This window comes from Bombina bombina, chromosome 1, assembly GCF_027579735.1.
Source record: "Bombina bombina isolate aBomBom1 chromosome 1, aBomBom1.pri, whole genome shotgun sequence".
Classification (NCBI taxonomy): Eukaryota; Metazoa; Chordata; class Amphibia; order Anura; family Bombinatoridae; genus Bombina; species Bombina bombina.
The window spans coordinates 1,494,586,492-1,494,612,269 of NC_069499.1; the positions used below are offsets into that span (position 1 = coordinate 1,494,586,492).

The 25,778-nt window shown below is 35.9% G+C and overlaps 1 protein-coding gene across 1 annotated transcript in view; it reads left to right on the top strand.

Annotated features, from left to right (window-relative positions):
• Positions 1 to 12,371: 12,371 nt before the first annotated feature.
• Positions 12,372 to 25,778, top strand: part of RHBDL3 (rhomboid like 3) — a 242,917-nt gene continuing 229,510 nt past the window's right edge. Inside the window, exons 1-2 of the mRNA XM_053707554.1 lie at positions 12,372 to 12,552; positions 17,320 to 17,343. Coding sequence (XP_053563529.1) covers positions 12,436 to 12,552; positions 17,320 to 17,343 — 141 coding nt within the window. The 5' untranslated portion in view covers positions 12,372 to 12,435. The remainder of the gene's footprint in view (positions 12,553 to 17,319; positions 17,344 to 25,778) is intronic.

Here is a 25,778-nt window from a genome sequence, read left to right on the forward strand (position 1 = left end):
CTCCAACCACCATGCTTCATTGTAAGCAAAACACACACTTGACACCATCTGAACCAAATAAGTTTATCTTGGTCTCATCGGACCACAGGACATGGTTACAGTAACTCATGTCCTTAGTCTGCTTGTCTTCAGCAAACTGTTTGCAGGCTTTCTTGTGCATCATCTTTAGAAGAGGTTTCCTTCTGGAACGACAGCCATGCAGACCAATTAGATGCAGCATGTAGCGTATGGTCTGAGCACTGATAGGCTGACCCCCCACCCCTTCAACCTCTGCAGCAATGCTGGCAGCACTCATACGGCTATTTCACAAAGAGAACCGCTGGATATGACGCTGAGCACGTGCACTCAACTTCTTTGGTCGACCATGGTGAGGCCTGTTCTGAGTGGAACCTGTCCTGTGAAACTGCTGTATGGTCTTGCCCACCGTGCTGCAGCTCAGTTTCAGGGTCTTGGCAATCTTCTTATAGCCTAGGCCATCTTTATGTAGAACAACAAAAAAAAATTCAGATCCTCAGAGAGTTCTTTTCCATGAGGTGCCATGTTGAACGTCCAGTGACCAGTATGAGAGAGTGTGAGAGCGATAACACCAAATTTAACCAACCTGCTCCCCATTCACACCTTAGACCTTGAGACACATGACACCGGGGAGGAAAAATGGCTAATTGGGCCCAATTTGGACATTTCTAATTAGGGGTGTACTCAATTTTGTTGCCAACGGTTTAAACATTAATGGCTGTGTGTTGAGTTATTTTGAGGGGACAGCAAATTTACACTGTTATACAGGCTGTATACTCACTACTTTACATTGTAGCAAAGTGTCATTTCTTCAGTGTTGTCACATGAAAAGATATAATAAAATATTTACAAAAATGGGAGGGGTGTACTCACTTTTGTGAGATACTCTAGTTCCCCTGTCTGTTCTCATACACTAGACACTGTCTGCCTCTGTCACCTAAGCCCCCCTCCTGATTTTTACGACACCCCCTCCTCTCCCTGCACTCTGACCTCTGTAACACTTTTTGTCCTTTTTAGCCATTCTGTGTTTCAAGATATAACCTGTAAATTCCATTGAATTAGTCAGTATTGCGTCAGACTTGAAAAAGGAAGGAGAACACTTCCGAAAGCTTGTCAACTTATAAATGTATAGTTAGTCCAATACAAAAATTATTATTGCTCAATGCAATACTCTTGTTATTTTGTTATCTAAATCACTGCACTAACACGGCTACTCCAATCAACGTATATACTGTATATTATGTATGTATGTGTGTGTGTAAAAATACTCTGCACTTTATAACCTACTCCTGATGATTACCAAAGCCTTAAAGTCACTTGGTTTGAAAACCCCTGCTCTATGGGACTGAATTATACATGAACTTTATAACGACACACTGCATAGTACTCTCATTGTATTGTTTCCCGTGGATCCTTGGATATGAGCAGCAATACACTACTTTTTTGAAGCACAAGTTAGCATCATGTAAGTGCAATGCTGTACCAAATACTGTAGATCAGGGGTGGGCAGACTTTTGTAAGGCAATGGCTACCTGTAATTTTATTCCAAGTGACGTGGTCACCTAACTAAAAAGAAAAACACAAGTCACTGGCTTGTAAATAATACAGGTTTAAAAATCAGCTGCGCTCTTTAATAATAAATACAGTTGCGCTCTTTAATTACTGTGAGAGCTCTCTCTTTATGTCACGCCGGGACTATCAAGCTACCTTACCTGTGTACTGCATAATCAAGACGGCTCGAGTCTAGGGTTAGCGGAGTAGTCAAGCCTGGAACACATTGGAAACCCACAGCTCAGGTACAGCGATGACAATGAACTATTCTCAGCCAATCATAGACAGACTCATTCTACAAATTGTATTGACTGGACGCCATGTCAGGTTGATTAGGGGCAGGTCCTGTTAGCTGCTCTCTATCCGTCCACTACTAGCTGAAGACTAATGCAAATAGTTGGGACAGTGACAGCAGTAGGCTCTGTACCGCCTTACACAGCAACCAGAGACTGGTATAGCAGCAACAGCACTGACCTGCACAATTTGGTGACAACAAATTCTGGGGACAGAAAGCTGCATAAACTAGTGCAAAGTATAGCTACTATTAGTGTATCAGAGAAAGTATCAGAGAGCAACATCAAAGCCTGGTACAGAGTAAGTAAAAGAACCTGAGGGGAAGTAACAGACCCAGGGAAAAAAAACACCAGACCATTTACCCAGCAGAACCTGGTGACAAGTAACGGAGGACAGAACTAGAAAGTAGCAGCAGAATATCAGACAGAGCAGGACCTGGTGACAAGTAACGGAGGACAGAACTAGAAAGTAGCAGCAGAATATCAGACAGAGCAGAACCTGGAACTGCCAAACCCAGGGATACCGAGCAGCATCTCAGCCTGGCGCATGAAGAGTCTGTACTATGGACTGAGCGCTATTGAGACAAAAAGTCGGAGAGTTTGGGACAGGCAGTAACCAAAGCTGGGGCAGCGAATTCAGCTACAGCCGCGTCCCACATGCTGAAGTACAGATACCGCCATTATAGACTCATAGCCGATTTCAAAAGTCTGCAAAAGAGAAACATTTCTCATATAGCTACGGTGATGAGGCTCTTCACTCATAATCCAGATGTGTGAGAAATGTTTCCCTTATTATGCAGACTTTTGTAATCTTCCAGGCGGTCACCTCAAAATTCACCCGTGGTCCACTGGTAGACCGTGATCTACCTCTTGCCCACCCCTGCTGTAGATGAACCTATAAGAATGAAACTTCAGAATACCCACCCAATCATTATGCAACTATTGGCATTGTTCTTGCCTAACTAAGATCGAACAACTTCAAAATGGAGTAGACTCTTTATTGGCTGACTCAATTTTCCAGAAGAGTGGCTCAGGTGGAGCAACGTGTATCAGCAGCAGAGGACAAACAATGTGAAACTAATGTAAATAACTTGCAAAAGCAAAATGCTTTATTGTTAGTAAAAATTGAAGACCTGTAAAAATGATCGAGGAGGAACAAACTTAGGGGTTGTCACGTCTTCAAGATCTTGATCCACTTTGCAGAAGAAATGCTTCCTGAGCGGTCAATTTATCAATCTGCGGCAGACAGGGGCATACATACGCACCCCTGTCCGCTGCAGCTTGCCTGTAGCGTGCTGAATTCCTCTGGCGGAATTCAGCATTGCACACGAGCGCTATTTTGCGCTCTTATGCAATGCCGCCCCCTGCCTGTGCACAGCCAATCACGTGCGGGCAGGAGCTGTCAATCTCCCCGGTCGAACGAGACCGGGGAGATTAAATTCGCCACCTTAGAGGTGGCGAAAGGTTAGGAAAGCAGCTGTCTGATTACCACAGTTTGTTAAATATGGACTTCAGGTTTTCTTGTAAGTCTTGTATATGTGTGGTGGAGAAAGTCTATAGGTTGGGGAGATCGTTAAATTACAGGAAGATATGACGGACCATAGAAGAAGAGTTATGATCAAGTACCACAACTTTAAAGATAAGATACAGATTTTGAGGGCATACCGTCAGAATGGGCTTCTACAGTTTGAGGGCAAGAAATTATATATATTACAAGATTACTCAGCGGAAATCACTAGGAGAAGGAGAGAGTTCTTCCCATATTGCAGACAATTGATGGACAAATGATTATCCATGGCACTGTTATGTCCACCCAAACTATGTTTGCAAACTCTGCAAAGCCAAAATATTTTCACACACCCATTATCTGAAAAGCTATCTGGAAAAAGAAGAGAAAAAGGACAAATACCAAAGCACTGAGAGAGTTTTTTAAGCAACTCCTTACTACTTACCTGGATTTACTGCAGCCTTGGAAGCTTGTTCAGGATGAACTACGCTCCGCTTCAGCTCTGCACATTAATTGATCTGGACTTTCCAGCTTCCGTGTATCTGCAACTTTAGACTGCTGGTGATCTACAGCACAAAAGCTAACGTACGTGCCGGTTAACTTGTGGCACCTCTATCTAAAGGAAGTGCATTCTTAAAGGGACATGAAACCCAACATTTTTCTTTCACGATTCAGATAGAACATGCAATTTTAAACAACTTTCCAATTTATGGAAATTTGCTTTGTAATCTTGGTATCCTTTGTTGAAAAGCATAACTAGGTAGGCTCAGGAGCTGCTGATTAGTGGCTGCACATTTTAGACCTCATGTTATTGGCTCACCCATGTGCATTGCTGTTTCTTCAAAAAAGGATACCAAGAGAATGAAGAAAATTAGATAATAGAAGTACATTAAAAAGTTGTTTAAAACTGTATTCTCTATCTAAATCATGAAAGACCAATATTGGGTTTAATGTCCCTGCCTGATATGCTATTACCAGATTTAGATCAGTTCTTAAGCTGTTCCACGTGTATCTCCTTTTCTTCAACTTGTTTCAGTCTGTGATCAGTACTGGCTACACCTCCATAACCAAACCCACTACATATTAATGCAGTCCTATGTACAGTGACTTAACAAATAAGTCATTTGTGCTGCTTCTGGAAGCTACAAATCTAACTTATCTGAACTGTTGCTAGCTAAAAACTTAGCTTTAATTTCATTGCTAAATCTTTCATGAATTTGGATCTGCTGTCATCTACTGGGCAATCTGCAGTACTACCGCCTAAACTTCTACATAGTAGCTACTTATTGATGTACAAGCACATACAGCTCCCCCATCTGCAGTTGAGATCCATTCACTGCAACCTTTGGTGTGACAATGGCTTCAAGAGACTTTAAAAAACTTGTTAAAGTAAGTGTAGTAATGTACATTGTACACAATGTAAGTTTTTATTGTATTGTACCATTGTACCAGACACACACACACATACTGTATATCTATTTAAAAGCCCTTTGTGGTCCTTATTTTTTTTCTAACTCCTGAGACCTTATATCTTTGAGCTTTTATAACTTTTTTCTGCAATTTATTTTTGCAATCATTTTTATTAGATAGTGTTATTATGAGTGTAACTGTACTTTTAAATGTATTTTTATGTGTTTTGTGACACTTTCTATTTCAAGCATAAAAGTTGACCAGAGCTTTGAGGTCCTGGTAATTATTCTAGCATAAATCACAATTGTGCACACACCTTCGTATTTACTTTAAAGGGACAGTCTAGTCAAAATTAAACTTTCATTATTCAGATAGGACTTGTAATTTTAATCAACTTTCCAATTTACTTTTATCATCAAATTTGCTTTGTTCTCTTAGTATTCTTAGTTGAAACTAAACCTAGGTAGGCTCATATGCTAATATCTAAGCCCTTGAGGGCTGCCTCTTATCACATGATTTTTAAATAGCTTTTCATAACAAGAGACTGATAAGTTCATGTGGGCCATATAGATCATGGATCGCCAACCTTTCGGATCTCAGGGACCACTAAACTCAAAATTTTGAATTCCATGGACCACTAACATGACTATTTTTTAAAAGGTACAAACCTCTATAATGTATGTATGTATGTATGTATGTGTGTGTGTGTGTATATATATATATATATATATATATATATATATATATATTATATACAGGTGGCCCTCGTTTTACAACGGTTCAATTTACACCGTTTCAGAATAACAACCTTTTTTTTCCAGTCATGTGACTGTTATTGAAAAGCATTGAGAAGCAGTGCATTTATTAAAATAGCAAGTAGGTGGAGCTGTTGGCTTGTGTTGCAGCAAAGCCAATCAAGCTGAAATTAATCAATTTAACCACCAGACCTGAGCTATCAAGCAGATTTCAAAGGAGCAAGATCTTCCTGTCTATAAATCACTCCCGATTGGAATGCATAGAAAGAACTGTTTGCATAAAAATGCAAGTGAAGTCTGTGTTGTGTGATTATTTTATTAGGTTTATAATGCTGTTTAGCAAATGTTTTTGTTCATTTCACTTAGTTTAATTATATATTCTGTGTTGTGTGAGTATTTTATTAGGTTTATAATGCTGTTTAGCATTTAAAGTCTTCATTTCAAAGCTTTAAAAATGATGTATTAGGTGTTACTTATGACAATTTTGAGAGGGGCCTGGAACCTAACTCCCTCACTTCCCATTGACTTACATTATAAACTGGGTTTCAATTTACAACGGTTTCGATTTACAACCATTCCTTCTGGAACCTAACCCCGGCGTAAACTGAGGGCTACCTGTATATATATATACACACACACATACTGTACATAACTACTATAACCATAGTTTAGTTTACATTATGTATATATTTACACATTTTTAAGAATTATTTTTTGGAATTAACTAATTGAATGACAGAACTGAGAGAATACTTCCAAATGACAGATGAAGCGTGAGTGCCAACTTTTGAGCTGGAAACAGAGAGGCAGAAAGTGGGGAAAAATAATAATTATGTTTAAAAGGACCACAAGACTTCCAAGTTACCTCCCCAGTTAGGAATTATTCAAAACTACTTATGATCATGGACAGACATTGGAGTAATAAATTAAGTTTATATCAGAAAGCACCTTAAAATGAATGTGAGCAAACCACGACTGATGTTACTGGGAATTACTATAATACTGGTGGGATATGGCTGATCTGCTGGATGGCAATTACTGGAATACAAATGGAATGGCTTTGTGCGCGGGAAAATGATTAGAATGAAAAATAATTAATATTTAATAAATAAAAATAAAAAAAGATGGAGGGGAGGAAGACAAACATTTATGTAAGTTCATCTGAAGGAATTAGGAAAATTACTACAAAGAGACAGGTAAAGGGAAGAAAATAAATAAAATAAGAGAAAAAATAATAATCTTTTTTCATATACTTTAATTCCACTATTACAAGCCAAGACTATACCAACCACTGCTGGCTTTAGAATGGAAGCATCTTCCTCTGAGCAGCACGCCGGGTGGGAGGAGTTAAAAATACAATCTAGCTACAACGTGCGTAGGGATATTGTTATTTAACTCCTCCTTTGTCGGTTTTCACTAATTTCCAGCCAGGCATTGTAGGGAGTTGAGGCGCGACGGGGGTGACGCAATCAGAGGAGATTAATTTCTGCTTGATGGTGTCAAGGACCACCAACATCTTCTGGTGGACCATCAGTGGTCCATGGACCACTGGTTGGCGACCGCTGATATAGATAACACTGTGTTCACGCCCAGGGAGTTATTTAAGATTTAGCACAACACAGTAGTAAATGCAACTCAATAGATTTTATATAGTCAGTCATGTGATCAGGGGATGTCAGAAGATGCTTAGATACCAGGTAATCACAGAGGTAAAAAGTGTATTATAATAACAATGTTGATTATACAAAACTGGGGAATGGGTAATAAAGGGATTATCTATGTTTTAAAACAATACAAATTCTATTGTAGACTGTCCCTTTAAACTTGTATTATGGGCAGAATTTAACTTGCATGCAATCGCCTGCGGAAACCCGATATTGCTTGTGTGCAAACAATATCGTTCCACTCTATCTAATCTAGCCCTATATGTGTATATATGTAAATACATGTGTATATATGTATTTATATGTGTGTATATGTATGTATATACATATATACACATATAAACACATATATACACATAAATAAGCATGTTTATACACATATATATATATATATATATATATATATACAGGGGTGTAAAATATCACTATGGTTTACTAGTCAGGGGACCACTGGAAATGTCAAGCCCTGTATATATATATATATATATATATATATATATATGTATATATATATATATATATATATATATATATATATATATATATATATATATATATACACACACATATACATATTTAGACACATATATACATTATAGCCCTTTCCAGTCAAATTCCTTGTCATATACCAAATACCTTTTAACCCTTATAAAAAATGTTTATTAATATTTTTATCTAAAAATTATTTTTTTTTTTAGCAGAAAGCGTATATACAGCATGATTTTAATATTTTATTTTAATGTATTTATGTTGTGTTTGGTGCAATTTTTTTTTTAACCCTTAGACTTTACATTAGGTCTTCAAGCGCACTAATCCATTGAGCGCAAATTTTGTTTGGTCTCCAGTGCAACTGCTTACTTTCAACTTGTAATATGCACATTAGTTAGCATGGTCGTGATATTGCTTATCGCGTCCTGCACTAACAATAGCGCAGCACTTGTTATCTAGCACCATGGGTTTGGTATTTTTTTGATGGAACTTTTTCTATTGGTAATATTCTTATTGAATTATATTGTTTTAATAATTTATCTTGTACTGTATGTTTCATTTGTAATTCACATAACTATGTAATTGTTTGCCTTTTAGGTGAGCTTACTGCTATTTTTTTCACACATTTAATAGTTTCATTTAATTATGGGACCACAATTCCCAGGTGCATTGTTATTTGTATAGAAATTGTCACAGTATTATTGTGTAGTTAACATTTTTCTCTGCTGTTTAAGAATCTAATTACAGTAGCATTTTCATATTGTGACATTAGCATCACACAGTTTCAGTTGACAATTTCTAGTTCTTTATAAAATTATTAAACATTTACATATTAAACAATTTTATCAGTATATATTTTAAATAATTTAATCAAATAATTGAAAAAAATTAAAAAGTGTGCCCCATCATAAAAGCATGTGATTTTTAACAAACAACACAAAATACATTAAAGAAACATACAACTGTTAAGAAAAATATCAAGGTACTGGAAGCAAGTGGAAGTACCCTCTTTAAATATCTGGATATCACAAACTAATATGAACTTTTTCTCAGAGATACTTTTATTTTTTGATAAATAAGCTAGACTTTTATCAAATTATGATGTTTATTTGGAAATCACATAAGCAGATTTCATTGTGGTCTGTTATTTTCTGTCTCTCCTGACTACTATTGTGGATAATAGTAAAATCTTCATGGCTATAACAGAGCTTCCTTTTGTAGTGGGTTAATGCTGGAGTTCATTGAGCCCGTGTGTGGGTGGGTGTGTTGTAGTTGGACAAAATGGGATTTATTTTTATTAAAATAAGCTTTAATGTCGTATAAAATAAGCTTGAATGTTTTTGCAACTACATATTGATGATGATGATGATGATGATGTACTCAGTATAATTTATCTATCAAAAAGGACCCTCACTGTTGATGACATGGGTTGCTCCATTTTGTTTTTCTGGTCTGAGAATGCTTAGATTGTGTCTTTAACTGTTGTGTGTCCATTTTGTGGTCAATATTTAGTCGATACCTAAAGTCTGATGTATTGTGATCGTGGAAAACAATGTTATCCAGGCATGGGAGGGGTAAATGTTCTGATATGCACTCAGATCCAATACACTCTATTTTTATACATGGAAATGGTGTTATCGGTTGCATTGTGATTGATCCAACATCAAAAAGGTATATTGGAGCTATATAACAGCTGATAAACATGATCGGAAAGATTGGAATTGCTCCTTATTATTTTTACCTCTGCAGAGGGGTTAAACACATAGTTAAAGTAAACTCCAGTTCAGCAATGCACTACTAGGGCCTAACTGAACACATCTGGTGAGCCAATGACAAGAGGTATGCATATGTGTGTATCCACCAATCACCTGTTAGCTCCCCGTAATGGATTGCTGCTCCTACCTAGGTATGCTTTTAAACTAAGCATAACAAGAGAACAAAATAAATGCATGTCTCTGAATCGTGAAAGTTTAATTTGAACTTTTGTCCCTTTATATAAAAAGAGCCCATTAATTTCAACAGAGATCCCCCATTTCAGCCCCTAAACTTTATAAATCATAATTGAATATTGATTTGCCAGCACAGCGTGTCCCTGATCCCAGAGAAATTACTATATGATTATGTAGGCTTCTGTTTTGTCAACTAATTCAGTTGACATTTAGCATAAAATAAAGTAGATTAGATAAGTCACATCAAGGATATAAATCCAACCCTAGCATGGGTATCACTGAGTGGGGTGCAAGAGGGGGCAAATTCCCCCCCCCCCTGGAATTTTGTTTATTTCATATCCACATGGGTCACTATAGCAAAGAGTCCCAATTTTTTTAATGGCAAATGTAGTAGCTCATATATTCAACAAACTACTCTCTACTGCTGCACATCTTACTATTGCTATTTGTAATGTTTACAGCATTTTATATCACCCCCCTCACCTTTAAACACTTTCTGTGGAGTCTAAAGAGCCCTGGGTCTAGAAGAAAGTTAGAATGATATTTAATGGTAGCTACTACATTATATGGACAAAATTGATGGGCCCTCTGGTTCACAAAAATGTATCTCATAATCTGTTTAGACATAGATATGTGCACAACTAAACGGAAAAAAACATGGAACAATAAGTCAGAATTAATAAAATGTTAAAAAAAAAACAGATTTAAAAAAAATCAAGTAAAAAAGCAAATTCTTGTGACATTGTAACAGTTTCATTTTTATATAAATTCTGAAATGATTTAATGTTATGGAAAACAGAATAAAACATGCAACATACTGAAATTTTAATATCTCCAATTTTAAAGGTATATTTGTATAGATCCAACTATCCATACATGTACCTGTTGTATTGTCTTTTTTACCCTGTATATTTACCAATGTTTATATATCTTTCTACTATGTAAAAATCATTCAAATCTATAGAAGACAATGTAGAAGCAGTTTGGCCCAACCCTCTCATGTCTTATCCAATAAGAACAAAAGCAGCTGTTGTTTTAATCTGCATATGTAAAGGAACTGCTACCCATATGGTACACAGACAACAGCACGTGTCTTTATTTTAAGTGATCCCAATATGAGCGGAATAGCATCACCACCTGCTATGGATTTAAGGAATATTTAATCATATATTTATTTGTGTGTCTGTTTATGTAGACTTACAACCATATGCAGTAACAGAAAATAAAACATTGCTCACTGCATTTTTCAGTTGGTTTACAGGTGCCATGTATTTCAAAAATATGAAGCTATATTATTAAATAAATATATATGTAACATTTAATTGCTGCATTTAGGGAGTGATCCCCAAATTATTTTAAAGGAACATGACATCCAAATGTTTTCTTTCATGATTCAGATAGAGTGCACAATTATGAACAACTTTCTAATTAACTTCTATTAGCAAATATTCTTTGTTCTATTGGTTTCTTTTGTTGGAAAACTAGGAGGAAAGCTTAGGGACATGCACGTGTGTGGAGCACTATCGCAGTAGTTTTGCAAGAATGTTATCCATATCTAAGAGCACTAGATGAACTATTGTCTGTTTTGTAGTGCTCCAGACACCAACCTATGTATCTCTTTAACAAAGAATACCATAAGAACAAAGCTAATTTGATCATAGCAGTAAATTGGAAACTTTTATAAAATGTTACAAATTTTACAAAATATTTTTTTAGGGTTTCATATCTCTTTAAATTCTAGACACAAATAACAACAATAAATGTCAGTTCACAGGAAAAAATATATTTTGTAATATTATAAATAAAAAAATATAAAATACATTTATTGTATATAATTTACCTGCAAAAAAACAATAATTATTATTTATTTATTTTTATTAATTTACTTGCTATTTGCTAACTTGCATATATGAGAACTTTTTCAACAAAATCTCCCAATAAGAGCATAAAAAAAGAACAAAATTCATGTTGCCTGGAATTAACATTAACCCTTTAGCTGCTGGAGTAGGGTCAAACAAACTATGCCATTTGGTTAAATAAAAAAAAAAGTGCAAAATACAAAAGAATATAAAAAGGATTTCAAATGAATGGGAGATGGGGAATAGTTCCCCCCTCCTCATCAATTCCACAAGGGACATTGTTATTCCTAGACTAAAATCAATAGTACTTTTTTTTTGTGCAAAACTCACTTATCAGTAATTTGCAATTCTTAGTACTGCCTCTAAGGGTCCTTCCCTACGAAGCTTCAATGAGAAATAGACATGATGTCAGTGGAATTGTCCTGGTTTAAGGAAGGAGGCTCTGATCGTTCCCCCTCACTGAATCTGCAAGGACTGGGAGACTAAAAAAATGGTTTAAATGGGAATCTGTTCTTAAGAGAAAAAAAAAAGACCTGCAGCCTCTAGAGGGATTAATCCAGGAATACCTTATGTCAGGTCCACTAAAAGGTATCACTGTCTAGAAGTAAACAAAGTGTGTATGGCATTTGATCTAGTCTCAGAGCAATCTCTGTGCCACCTTCTGTGCACTGGCTGGACATTGGAAGCAGGGGGGCAATTCATCCCTTTTCAGCCACATTTGAAAAGCACTTTGCAGGATGGAGCAAATCACTGGATAATCATGAGCTGGTAAAATGTGACTGCATCTCAGGCTGGAAGTTGCCAGTCTATTTTTGACTATAATATTGTTGTTGTTTTTTCTTTTTGGCTAATTGGTTTTTCCCTGCAGGCAACACTGAACAACTGAAACTTTGCCAGTCAAAGTTGTACCCTTCAATGATATCCTGTAGCCTTTTGGATTAAGATGGGAGATGCCCAGGAGTCCTGTGCCCGCTGTTCCCCTGCGGTGGCTGGCAGCTCTCAGGCGGAGCAGATTGAAGTGCTAGAATCTGTAGACGCGTTACCCACAACCACTGAAGATGTAAATTGATTTGTTTTTCCACCTCTCTCTCTCTCTCTCTTCTTTCTAAGCGGATCTGCCTATTTATATACCTAAGTGTAGCTAAGCTCAGCTAGTAGGAGGGAAATCTTTTTTTTTTTTCCTTTTAACTCTGATGTGTTTATCTTCAATCCTGTTCAAATTCTGGCTGCTGACTTTATTGCTCAATAGCTAACATAAGATTAACCCTCTCACTGTAGGAATGAATCAGATGATCAGCATAGAGAAGCATATATGTATTTATAGCTCTGTGTATATATAGCTTGAGAAATGTTGCTCAGGGTTTATAAAGCAATGTTAGAATTTGTGAGTATATGTATTGATATTGTAATGAAATGGTATATAGTAAAGATGTTATTGCAGAGAGTGTATAATAGAAATAGGTCTAGTTCAGTATAAACCTGGTCATTCTTACATCTAAACTTCTCAAGAGTTTTCTGAAAGTAACAAGGTTTTCTATAGAATAAAGCTACACAAATATAATGATCACAACACATTCCCCCTGCTGATATTTATCTTTTGGTCTGTAAAGTTGACTGTGGTATATCATTATAAATAATGAGTTGCAATTTAAAAACAAAATAATAGATATATATGATAAATAAGATAAATATAAGTTGTTCACATTATTCAGCCAATTCTCTTCTAAATGCAAAATGTACTCATTTTCAGATCTTGCTGTTAAAACTGCTTTTGGACTTTGGTGTTATATTCTTGATATGGGAGGAGACATTAAACTCCAAAAATGCACATCTTGCATATGAATGAGCACCATATAAAGTCTTTTTTTTTTTTTTTAAATTTGAGTTACAATTGTTTAAAGTGCTACTAATTATTTTTAACAGGAAATGCAAGCTTGTGCACAACTAATAAGACTAAAATGTCCCCTTAATAAAACCATATTAAATGTACTCTTTGGCACTAGAGTATTGTGATCTAATCATTTAAGGAAGCTTTTAACATTATTTATCTACAAAAAAATCCCATAGATGTATGAGAAAAACAATGTGCTTATCACTGTATAGAGTCAGGTGCTGGGTTTTTAAGTATAAACATGACATTGTATTTTATAGTATCTTTTTAAAGCACGTGCTCACACTGTACACCTTAGCATGTTCTACCATATTGTGTAGTCTTTTGGAAGCGCATTATTGCAAATTTTGATTTTTTGAAACCTTTCTGATGTTTACCAACAGAACTGGTGGTAAATGCTAGACATGGATTTAGATATTTGTTTCATAAACGAATGGCGAATATGGCAGAGGGTAGCGGTATTCGGGTCTTTTTGATGCCAGATTTATGAGTATGAAACTGCAACACACAACAATCTGTGCAAATCTAGATGTTTATGTGTTGCTCTTTCACACAAATAAATCGGGCACAAAAAAAATCTGAATGCCACTACCTGAAGCCATATTCACCATTTATTTATACATCCAATAGCCAAAGGCACTTGTCTAGTAAATAGGGTTGCCACCTCAGCCATGTTTTGCTGGACACTTATGAGTTACACATGCTGCAGGGTGTGCAGGGAGGAACATGTATTGTGTTTTTGGACAGCACTATTCATATTCCTCCCTGCACACCCTGCAGCATGTGTAACTTATAATAGTTCTGTATTTTAAGGGACGGGTGGCAACCCTACTAGTAAATGCCACATGCCTTGGTAGTATGTCCTTAGGTCATGTGATCAAACCCAAGTCTGTCTGGAGGTTTATATATCAGCACAATACAGTTCTACTCAACTCCAGTCATCAAACGCCTGTATTTAAAGGATTAAATGGACATTGATAGAACAATTCAATGTTTATGGTTTAGAGAGAGTGTGCAATTAAAAATAAATACTTTTGGTATCAAAAAGACCTCAGTCTTTTGGTATCCTTTGTTGAAACTTTTACATATTGAGGTAGGGTCATATGTATAATGTAATTAAAGGTAGGGCCACTGGCTCCTAGAATTTTACCCATGGCTCCTAACTTTCTGAGTTAACTCCACATCTATATAGAAATAACACTGCCTGGCTCCTACACATTCTTATTGGCTCCTAAATTTTAAACTGATTTGTCAACCACAGCTTTAAGGGACGGTCATTTTCATGGTTCGTTGGGAACATGCAATTTTAAACAAGTTTCCATTTTACTATTATCTAATTTACTTTGTATTGAAGAGTAAATCTATGTGGGTTTAAAGGAGCTCCGTAGCATGTATATATATTTAGCATTCTATGGCAGCAATGCTTGTAACAATATTTGCAGCAATGTTATAAATTGTTGCAAGCACTGCTGTCATATAGTGCTAAAGACATGTGCATGATTCTCATATACTATTAATCTACCTAGCTTTACTCTTCAACAAAAGATACTAGAAGAATTAAGGAAATTTGATGATGGAAATAAATTGGAAATACTTTGTTTTCAATTATATTCCCTGTCTGAAAAACGAAAAGTTTAATTGTGGCTTTACTGTCTCTTTAAATTGTCATGTAGGGCAAAACATATAAATAGACATCATAACCCCCTACTACCTTGTATTGGCGTCAATATTCCAATCCATTAAAAAACACTTGTTGCTTGGGTTTTCTCCATAACCTTGTAGCCTTACCTTACTGAATACTCATTTTACCCACATTGGTTTATAATGGCTGTAGGATCTGTTTTACGTCCATGTTTATTTCCTGCATATGCACGTGTCACATGTTAGTAAATGTGATCATTTCCTGTTTTAATAAAAAGTTACAAATATAATTCAAATACAACTTTTAGACTATAAAACTTGTACTCAACTTAAATTTAGCTCAGGGTTGTACATACATCTGGAGCACAGTAAGGTAGTTTATAACAATATTATTCATATAGTGCTTAAAATGCATGCACTCTTCTGAGCATACCTAGGTATCCTGGGCCTAATTTTCTGAAACTCTCTGGGCTTGTGAGATTTTCTAAAAAATCACACCAGTACTATGAAGTCACTGTCTCTAATCTCTGACTGCAGTTTTACCTTGAGAACAGTGTGTCTCTAAAAGGCGCGTTACCTGCTTTAAAAGTGACAAGTTACCCCCAAAAAATATATATTTATAAGTGAAAAGTGTAAAATATTCAGAGTGGCACCTCTCATAAATAAGATATATTATTACAATAAACTACAAAGCATAAATGGTTCAAGGGTCAGAGTCAGAATTAAACATTAAATGGACATAAAACCCACATTTTTTTCTTTTCAGATAGAGCATGCAATTTTAAACAACTTTACAATTTACTTCAATTATCAAATTGTCTTTGTTTTCTTGTTATTGTTTGTTGAAAAGCAAGAAGGTAAGTTCATGAGTGTGCATGTGTCTGCGGTACTATATGATAGCAGTTTGCCACATTGTTATACAGTAGCAAGAGCACTAGATGGCAGTACTATGTCCAGTCATGTAGCGCTCCTCACATGAGCACTCTACCTATCTAGATATCTCTTCAACAAAGAATAACAAAGCAACATTTATAATATTTAAATTTTTTATTCTCTATCCGAATCAGGAAAGAACGTTTTTGGTTTTCATGTCCCTTTAATGATTCAGGTATTGCATGCAATCTTAAACAATTTTCCAATGTACATGTATTATCAAATGGGATTTGTTCTCTTGTTATCCTCTGTTGAAGCATATATTTAGGTAGTCTGAGTGTGCACGTGTCTTTAGCAGTCAATGGCAGCAGTATTTGCAACATTGTATAACACTGCAAAAAATTATGTTGTAAACACAGCTGCCAGATGGCTAAAGACACGTGCACGCTCCTGAGCTCCCCAAGCAAAGGATACAAACAGAACTAAGCAAATTAGATAATAGAAGTAAATTGAAAAGTTGTTTAAAAAATGTCATGCTCTATCCAATCCATTTAAAGGGACTGTCTACTCCAAAAATGTTATTGTTAAAAAAGATAGATAATCCCTTTATATTACCCATTCCTCAGTTTTGCACAGCGAACACAGTTATATTAATATTTTTTTTACCTCTGTGATTACCTTGTATCTAAGCCTCTTTGAGAGCCCGCTGATCACGTGGCTATTTAACATTATATTGACTTGCATTTTAGCCAACTACTCATAAATAACTCCAGGGGCATGAGCACAATGTTTATCTATATGGCCCACATGAACTAGCAGTCTACTGGTGTGAAAAGCAAATAAAAAATCATGTGATTAAGAGGCTGTCTGTAGTGGCTTAGAAACAGGCAGAAATTCTTTTTAAACAATAACAATTTTGGTGTTGACTGTCCCTTTAAGTTTCATTTTTACTTTACTGTCCCTTTAAGTTTCAACAAAGAATGCCAGGGTAAATATGCAAACATAACAAATAGTATTTTTTTTAACTTTACATTCTCTCTGAAAGTTTCATTTTTACTTTTACCATGTCCTTTTAAATAATTCAAATCACAATGCTTCTAATGGATTGGAATGCCATAGAAAATGAAGTCAATAAATACTTTTATTATGTAGGTTTCAGTATTTTGGAATAACTTGGCTAGCTCCACACGTCATCACAGTTTAGACAGCGAGTATCAGAAGGTCACTTCTCAGTCCTAGAGGTACTGATGTCAGCTCAAACACAAATAAAAATAGCAGCTTATTAAGAATTAATGAACTCGAAAAGCACAGCATAACAGTGCAGAAATTTGCTCAGATGTTTTTCTTCAGTTTTCAAAGAGTAAAATTTCTCTAAATTTCTCCATTTTCTCCTTTTTTTCTGCATACCTTGCTCCCTCTCAGCACTGGAAAACTCTTTTTGACCAGGTATGTACACAGCTATTTAATGTAATGGTGCTTATCCTTATATTTTATGGGGCAGTGTATTAACTGAATTGCATAAATATATACTTTACTTAAATTGTGTTAAAGGGACATTCTGGTTGTTACTGTTATACACAACTGTTTAAAAGGGTTAAATACATAGTCAAAGATGCACTCATAGAGCACCACCTTCCTCTGCAGATGAGTATGAGGTCAGTGATTGGAGCATACTCATATATGTCTTCTCCTGAGTGGCTCTCTAGCTGTATTCTTACCTATAGTGGCACAGGAAGATCTTTGACTATATCAAAATCTCTAACAAAACAGAGCAGGTATTTTTACACTAAATGCCCCTTTAACTAATTATTAGTGTGCAGCATTAACGATTAAAGGGATGAAACAGAGGTCATTTTTGGCACCTCTTTGTCAATATTTTACAATGTTGCAGGAAAGTATTTGAAATTTGTAAAAACTCTGAGTTTTGTTTAATTAGTAAATGACCTGCATTAACATGGAAATAGCATCACTGGGCTACAAAGGTACTTAATTATGATGCTTAGAAATGTTCTATGTAGTATTAAGGCTTTGCTGTGTGGGATTACACACGTGGCACCTGGTACACTGCCCCTTTAATATTGCTGTGGTTATAGCTGTGCGTGGTGCTGCTAACATATCTGATACTGGGGTTTCCAGGAATGCATTCTAAAAATGTCATGTTTTATTTAAAGATTATTGATTTTAGTGATATGAGAAATCTATATTACTGTGAAAGTCGTACAGCTCTCCACATGAGACAAAATAACAAAATACCAAGATAACTAATAACATATTCTGTTATGTATTATTGTTTTCATATTTTGTATTTTTTTTAATTACAATTAGACTGCTTGTTTGCAAAAATATAGAGGGAAAGAATAGTGCAACAATAAAATGCTTCCCACTAACTGTTTTAAACACCACAAAGGTGTAAGCACATGGTTAATGTTCCAATAAAGACATGCTGCTGAGCAGCTCATGAAAAGGGCACAGCTGGTGATTGGCTGCTGCGTATGCTACTCCTGACTTGCTCACTGGCCATGTCATGCTAATGAGTGCCTTTGCATTATGGCTTCTGAGTGGCCTTTAACTATGCTTTAACACTTGGCAGCTGTTAAACACATAGCTACACACAAGCAGTTGATGTGCAATGATCTAATGCATTAAAAAAAAATGTTGCATTACAATGATACTTTATGGATCACAATTACCCCCCTATAATGAAGAGTAAAGCAGCTGCTCTCTGTAAGTCCTTCCATTCTGTTCATATAAACCTATATGTAGTCTGCTCTCTACATCAGTGCGTTTAATTTGCTCTAGTGCTATTTATCTGAGCCCCATTTGCCCACAATTACCCACTGAAAAGTTGGGAACTATAAGAGAGTGAAATAAGGAGAAGTGAGTGGCTAGGTGTTTTTGGTAAATAAAATAAATGTATCTACTTGTACATGCTTTCTCGCAACAGAGGAGTGTCCTAGAAGGTCACATGTGACCCCTGGGTAACCAGTTGTGTGCAACTGATCTATGGTGCAGCAGGGGTGTTGGATATTAAAAGGGATAAGAAACCCATTTTTTTTTTTCTTTCATGATTCAAATAGAGCATACAGCTTTAAGCAACTTTCTAATTTACTCCTATTATCAATTTTTCTTCGTTCTCTTGGTATCTTTATTTGAAAAGGCAGGAATGTAAGTTAAAGGACCAGTCAATACAATAGATTTGCATAAACAACAAATGCATGATAAAAATACAATGCAATAGCACTAAGTCTGAACTTCAAATGAGTAGTAGATTTTTTTCTGACAAATTTCAAAGTTATGTCAATTTCTTGCACAATTTCACTAGGAGCTGGTGACTCAAAATGTGTAAATATAATAAGACTACTCACATTTTGTTAATGGAAGTAAATTGGAAAGTTGTTTAAAACTGCATGAAAGTTTAATTTTTACTTGAGTGTCCCTTTAAGGAGCTGTCCCATTTTTGGTTCAGCGCCTGGGTAGCGCTATATTTAGCCACCAATCAGCAAGTGTTACCCGGATGCTATACCCAAAAATGGGCCGGCTCCTAAGCTTACATTCCTGCTTTTTCAAATAAATATACCAAGAGAATGAATAAATATTTATAATAGGAGTAAATTAGAAAGTTGCATTAAATGACATGCTCTATCTGAATCGTGGAAGAAAAAAATGTGGGTTTCATGTCCCTTTAAAGAGATGCATTTCAATTTAAAATAGAAACATATTAGCAACAATGCTTCTAGTTGAGGTTATTACTGTTTAAGGGGCATACGCTACTTCTGACTTAAAGGGATAGTCTAGTCAAAAATAAACTTTCATGATTAAGACAGAGAATGCAATTTTAAGCAACTTTCTATTTTACTCCTGTTATCAGTTTTCTTTGTTCTCTTGGTATCTTTATATAAAAAAAGATGGAAACTAAGTCTAGGAGTCGGCCTATTTTTGGTTCAGCACCTGGGTAGCGCTTGCTGATTGGATGGCTGCATTTAGACACCAATAAACAAGCGCTATCCAGGTTCTGAACCAAAAATGGGCCGGCTTCTATGCTTACATTCCAGCTTTGTCAAATAAAGATACCAAGAGAACAAAGAAAAATTGATAATAGGAGTAAATTAGAAAGTTGCTTAAAATTGCATGCTCTATCTGAATCATGAAAGTTTATTTTTGACTAAACTATCCCTTTAAGCATCTGGTGGTGGTTTGTATTGTGTAAGTGAAGACTTCATTTGTGTCATACTGCTGGTGTACAGGGCATATGTGCGTATACTGCTCAAGAACAGTAATAACGTATTAGAAACTCTGTTATCCTGTAACCCCTTAGCATAGGAGCCCAGATATTAGTAGATGACCTTCATAAGAGCTGATTCACAACACTGCAATGCTTGTCAGTGCCCTCTGCCTATTTGCTCCCTATAAATGTTACCTGCATATCGTACCAGCGCTATGAAATCTGTTGGCACTTTACAAATAACTTATAATAATAATAAATAAAAATGTTTTCTAAAGGAAGTATAATGCAAAAATGCCATGCACATTTCATTTTTGACCTTTCCATCCTCAGCTGATTATCCATAAAGAAGCGCATCTTTTTATTTAGTTAATAGGATTTTTAAAATATAATGTTATAAGTGAAAAATCCAATCTGGATCCTTATATGAAAAGGGCAGAAACCTCAGCTATAAATTGTATTCCACTCCTGGATTTGCTCTTTTTAGCACCTTCCCAAATAGTTCAGGTCTGTTTTTTTTTACTAAACTCCTTAAACATCTCCACCAACAGCTTTTATAGCAGATGTTTACCACTATTATACTTTGAAATATTTTATTTGTTTGTTTACTTGTAGGGACATGAAACTCAAAAATGTTCTTTCATCATCCAGATGGAGCATACAATTTTATGCTACTTTCCAATTTACTTGTATTATCTAATTTGTTTCATTCTCTTGTATCCTTTGTTGAAAAACATACCTAGATAGGATCAGGAGCTGGAAGCGGAGGATTGGTGGCTGCACATATATGCCTTTTATCATTGGCTTACCAATGTGTTCAGCTAGCTCCCAGTAGTGCATTGCTGCTCCTTCAATAAAGGATACCATAGAATGAAGCAAAATTGATAATAGAAATAAATTGGAAAGTTGTTTAAAACTGTATGTTGTATCTAAAGCATGAAAGAAAAAAAATGGTGTTTCATGTCCCTTTAAATACTTCTTTGATTTGAGTCTTGCAAGACTGTTGCTTAATCTACTTGGCTTGTGCACCCTTTATAAGGATTGTACTTGGATCTCGGCATGAAACAAGGCGCAAGCATGGTTAGATAATTACATTGGGATGATTATTACAGCGCCTCTATTACATGAAAAGGAAGATCGCGTAAAGCTGATCTCATCTCAGTTGTGCCTCATCATTAGTAGCTTTGGAATCTGATATTAAGGTCACGATTTACTAAACAGCTTACTGTTGAAAAGAATCAGGAACATCTATTTTGCAGTGTTAAAGGGACATAAATGAATTATAAAATGTTCTAATGTGCTATAGCTTTTTATTAGTGCATTATTGCTTAAACAGAACTATGAGAAGACTCTGCAATACATAGCTAATATATGATCAAAATAATCCCAGCCAAGGAGTCTTAGAATAATCAGCAAATCATTTTTAATAAGTGTATATCCTGTATATGTTACAGAAAGGAAGACAAAATTAGATGAGAGCTTACTCACATCCACACCTACCCCATCCACCAAAATAGGTAGGTGTGGATGTGAGTAAGCTCTCATCTAATTTTGTCTTCCTTTTTGTAACATATACAGGATATACATTTATTAAAAATTATTTGCTGATTATTCTAAGACTCCTTGGCTGGGATTATTTTGATCATATTTATATTGAGTCTAGGGCCAGACTCCATCCTGTGCTGGAGCATAACTTACTATATTAGGTGGTGCGGTCACTATTTGAGTATTTTACATAGCTAATATAGTTCTGGATCTGAAATGAATTGCTAATAACATTTGGATTATTAGTTACTATGCACATATGCTGTTTCTGATTGGCTTAGCTCATGTGTCCAGCTCCAGTAGCACATTGCTGGTCTGGAGATGACTTTAAAGAGAAAATGCTCTCAAGCAAGCAGCTGTGAAGATTTAATTGTATTCAATTCTGCTGCAGTTACACCATTTTCACATGGGTTGGGTTCTCTATCTCTACCCCCACTGAGAGGTTGATTTCTTATAATGCCTCTTGTTTACACATTTTTTTTTATATAGTCAATACTGTAGTAATCTGTATTGTAGGCATTAGCATTTTATTCCAGGTTGCAACATTTTGCCAGTATTTTCTAGAAGACTATTGCTTAACTTGAGATTTGCTGTGCTGCTATACACTTTATTGAATAGGTGCTATGAAATAAGGATCTGCATCACCAAAGCAAAGTCTATTAATTTACTGTGTGTTAGACGTGCGTTTGCGAGTGTGATATTTGCGCTCCACTCATAAAACCAGCACACGCAATTGTGTGCTGGTATTTGAAGTGTAGCGCAATGCGAACTCGACCTATCATTAGCATTGCTAGGAAGCTTTGCGCTCAATAGAGTTTCCTTAGGCTCCAATGGCATTAGAACTAGCACAACTGCAACAATGGGCAGCAAATATAAATGTATATAAATATATATATATTTACTGGTAACACACATCCCCCATAGACCGCAATGTAAAGGCTCTTTTTTTTCTAACACCCACGCCCGCTTCGGCCTCCTGCAGTTATTAGCTTACACTGATTAGTTCACAGAGCCATATGTTTGAAATTCATTAAGGCTCCCTGAAAGGGATATGCAACCCATTTGCTTAATCACTTAAAGGAACAGTCTACAATAAAAAAAATTTTGTTTTAAAATATAATAATCCCTTTATTACCCTTTCCCCAGTTTTGCATAACCAACACAGTTATATTAATTATACTTTTTACCTCTGTGATTACCTTGTATCTATCATCTTCTGACAGCCCCCTGATCACATGACTTTTCATTTATTATCTATTGACTTGCATTTAGAACTGTGTTGTGCTAAATCTTAAATAACTTCTCGGGTGTGAACACAATGTTATCTATATGGCCCACATGAACTAGCAGTATCCTGTTGTGAAAAGTAAATAAAAAAGCATGTAATAAGAGTCTGCCTGGCTTAGAAACAGGCAGACATTTAGAGGTTTAAATGTTATAAAGTATATTAAAGGGACATTAAACACTTTGAGATGGTAATATAAAATGATAAATTGTATATAATAAAACAACTCTGCAATATACTTTCATTATTTATTTTGTCCTCTTTGCCTGTAATTCCATTCTGAAATTGTGAGCTTTTCAGTTCCTCTTAGAAATGGAAGTGCAGAACACTGTTAAATCCAGCACAACCATTGGCTGCACACTCTAGTGACCTATTTATAACGGTCCCTAATTGGTCACAGCAGAGAAGGTAACACAAGTTACAACATGGCAGCTCCCAGTGTTTTATAGACACTAAAACTTATTTTGTCACTTTTTAAACAACTAATGAAACTTAAAAAAATACATCTACATGTTAGTCATGCACTAATCTTTTCTTTGAATGCATCATTCTATCTAGCATGTATTTAGTGTTTAATGTCCCTTTAATATATCAATATTGGTTGTGCAAAGCTGGGGAATGGATAGTAAAGGCAAACAATAACAATTTTAATAATGCCCCTTTAAGGTAATTCAGCATATCTGTAAAAAGCTGTAGAAAGTGTCACATGAACATCTCTTTTTTTAAAAAGAAAGTTACCTCCAAAGTTCTTCAGCTCACCAGAGTAAGTGCTAAGTGAGCAGTTATCCTTCAGCTCCTCCTTTTACTGTTATCTGCATGGTAGAAAAAAAAGTTAAACCCTGCAAATCAGCATTATCAGTGTGGAGCTCACACTTTGCTTTACTGTGATCTCATGGGTTTTATACCATAATCTCACAAGATTTCATAGTAAACGTCCTTACGGCGAGGAGGGAGTAAATATAGAGGAATAAAGAGACTGTGCATGCAAATGCCAAATGCATGCTTCCTTTCAAATCCTGGAACAAGCATCCTGATTGGATGCTTAAAGTTCCTTTACAATAGTAAAATATATTCCTTTTTTTACATGCTTGTGATATTTTCTAGTCAGCTTTAAACAGATATTCTGTTATCCTATGTTTTCTAGGCGACGGTGAGTGAGCTTTTGAAATCTACACAAGCAATGTTTAATTAAAACCTCAACAATTTGTAGCTGGATAGAACAGATTTTACCTCCTCAATCTCGCAGACATAAAGGAGGCACTAATTGTGTTTATAAGCCAATGTTTAGGGTTTTTGTACCTAAACTGTGACTTAGCATCTAAGAAGATGCAAATGCCTATGTGAAGTATCTTGTCTTGCAATTGCGTCTTGTTATGTCAAAGATGACAAGATTGTTTAGGTTTTAGTTTTTGTTTTCTTTTGTACATTTACAGGAGTAGAGTGTTTTCTAGGGGGGGGGGGTTATTAGTCTATTTTGTAATGGTATTAAAAACATTTTTGTTATGCTTGTAATGTTCTTAACATGTCATGTGATGTGTTTGTCAATTTGCATACAGAATGTTGATTGGCTGTTGGTGTTTCTACCATATATGGTAACAAGTTCAGTTAGGATAATAAACAGTTAGTGACTAGATGCAGCTCTGTGTTCTCTGAGTTATTCCTTGGTAAGACACTAATTTAATTGACTACACAAGAACTATACATGGTGTCAGAAGCTGGTTTCTTTCTGCAAAATGGATTTATCAGGTGTGCCTATGCCACAGATGGATTGGGACTCAAAAAATTTACCAGATGCATGGAGGAGATTTCGCCAGCCAGGAAACCTCATGCAGCTGAGGAATATGTTATGCCCAAAGCTAATCCAGTCTTTGCAAGATACAAGTTTCATGAAAAAATGCAGGGGGAACAGGAGACATTTGAACATTTTGTAACAGAACTTAAATTGCTTGTAAAGACTGTGGATAAGTTAACAGTGATGAGACCGCATTGTTTTTTCCACTAATTCTTCAAAAGTCAAAGAGAAATTACGAAATCAGGGTGCTGATCTCACACTTGAAAAAGCCATTGATATAGCGCGGTCGCACGAAATTGCACAAGAGCAGCTTAAGACAATAAACTCACGTGCAATGGCAGCCCAGAGCCAGTCAGCTCATGCAGTGTTTAGTAAAAAAAAAAAACAGCATCAGCCCAGCAAAAGCATTGGACAACTGTGAAAGGAAGTGACAGGAGCATCACAAAAGACAGGCTATGCAGTCGTTGTGCTCTTCAACACAGCCAGGAAGACACGTGCCCTGCAAAAGGACGTCAGTGCAAAATATGCAATAAATGTAACCACTTTGCAAAGGCATGTAAGTCAAAGGCCGCCAGATACACTGTACATACAGTTCAAAACACAAATATTGAAGAGCTGGATGAACTGTTTATTGATGCAGTTAACAAAGAGCACAAAGACAAAGAATGTGAACAGGCTTTCACAGAAATTGAGTTAGGTGCACAAGCAGATAAAGTAAAATTTAAATTAGATACTGGTGCTCAGGTAAATATAATTCCTACCAACAGATTTAAAAATCTCTTCAGTACTGTAGCACTGAAGCCCACAGCACGCTGTCTTACAGGCTATGGTGGTGAGCCGCTTGATGTTAAAGGCACCTGTCAGTTAAAATGTAAATACAAAGACACTAAAACTGTGCTTGAATTCGACATTGTCAACACACACGCCCCACCTATACTTGGTTTGAGAGCATGTCTAGACATGGGGTTAATTAAGCTTGTCTTCTCAGTGTGCGCAGATGTAGATAAACCCTGTGCTATAATACAGGAATTTTCTGA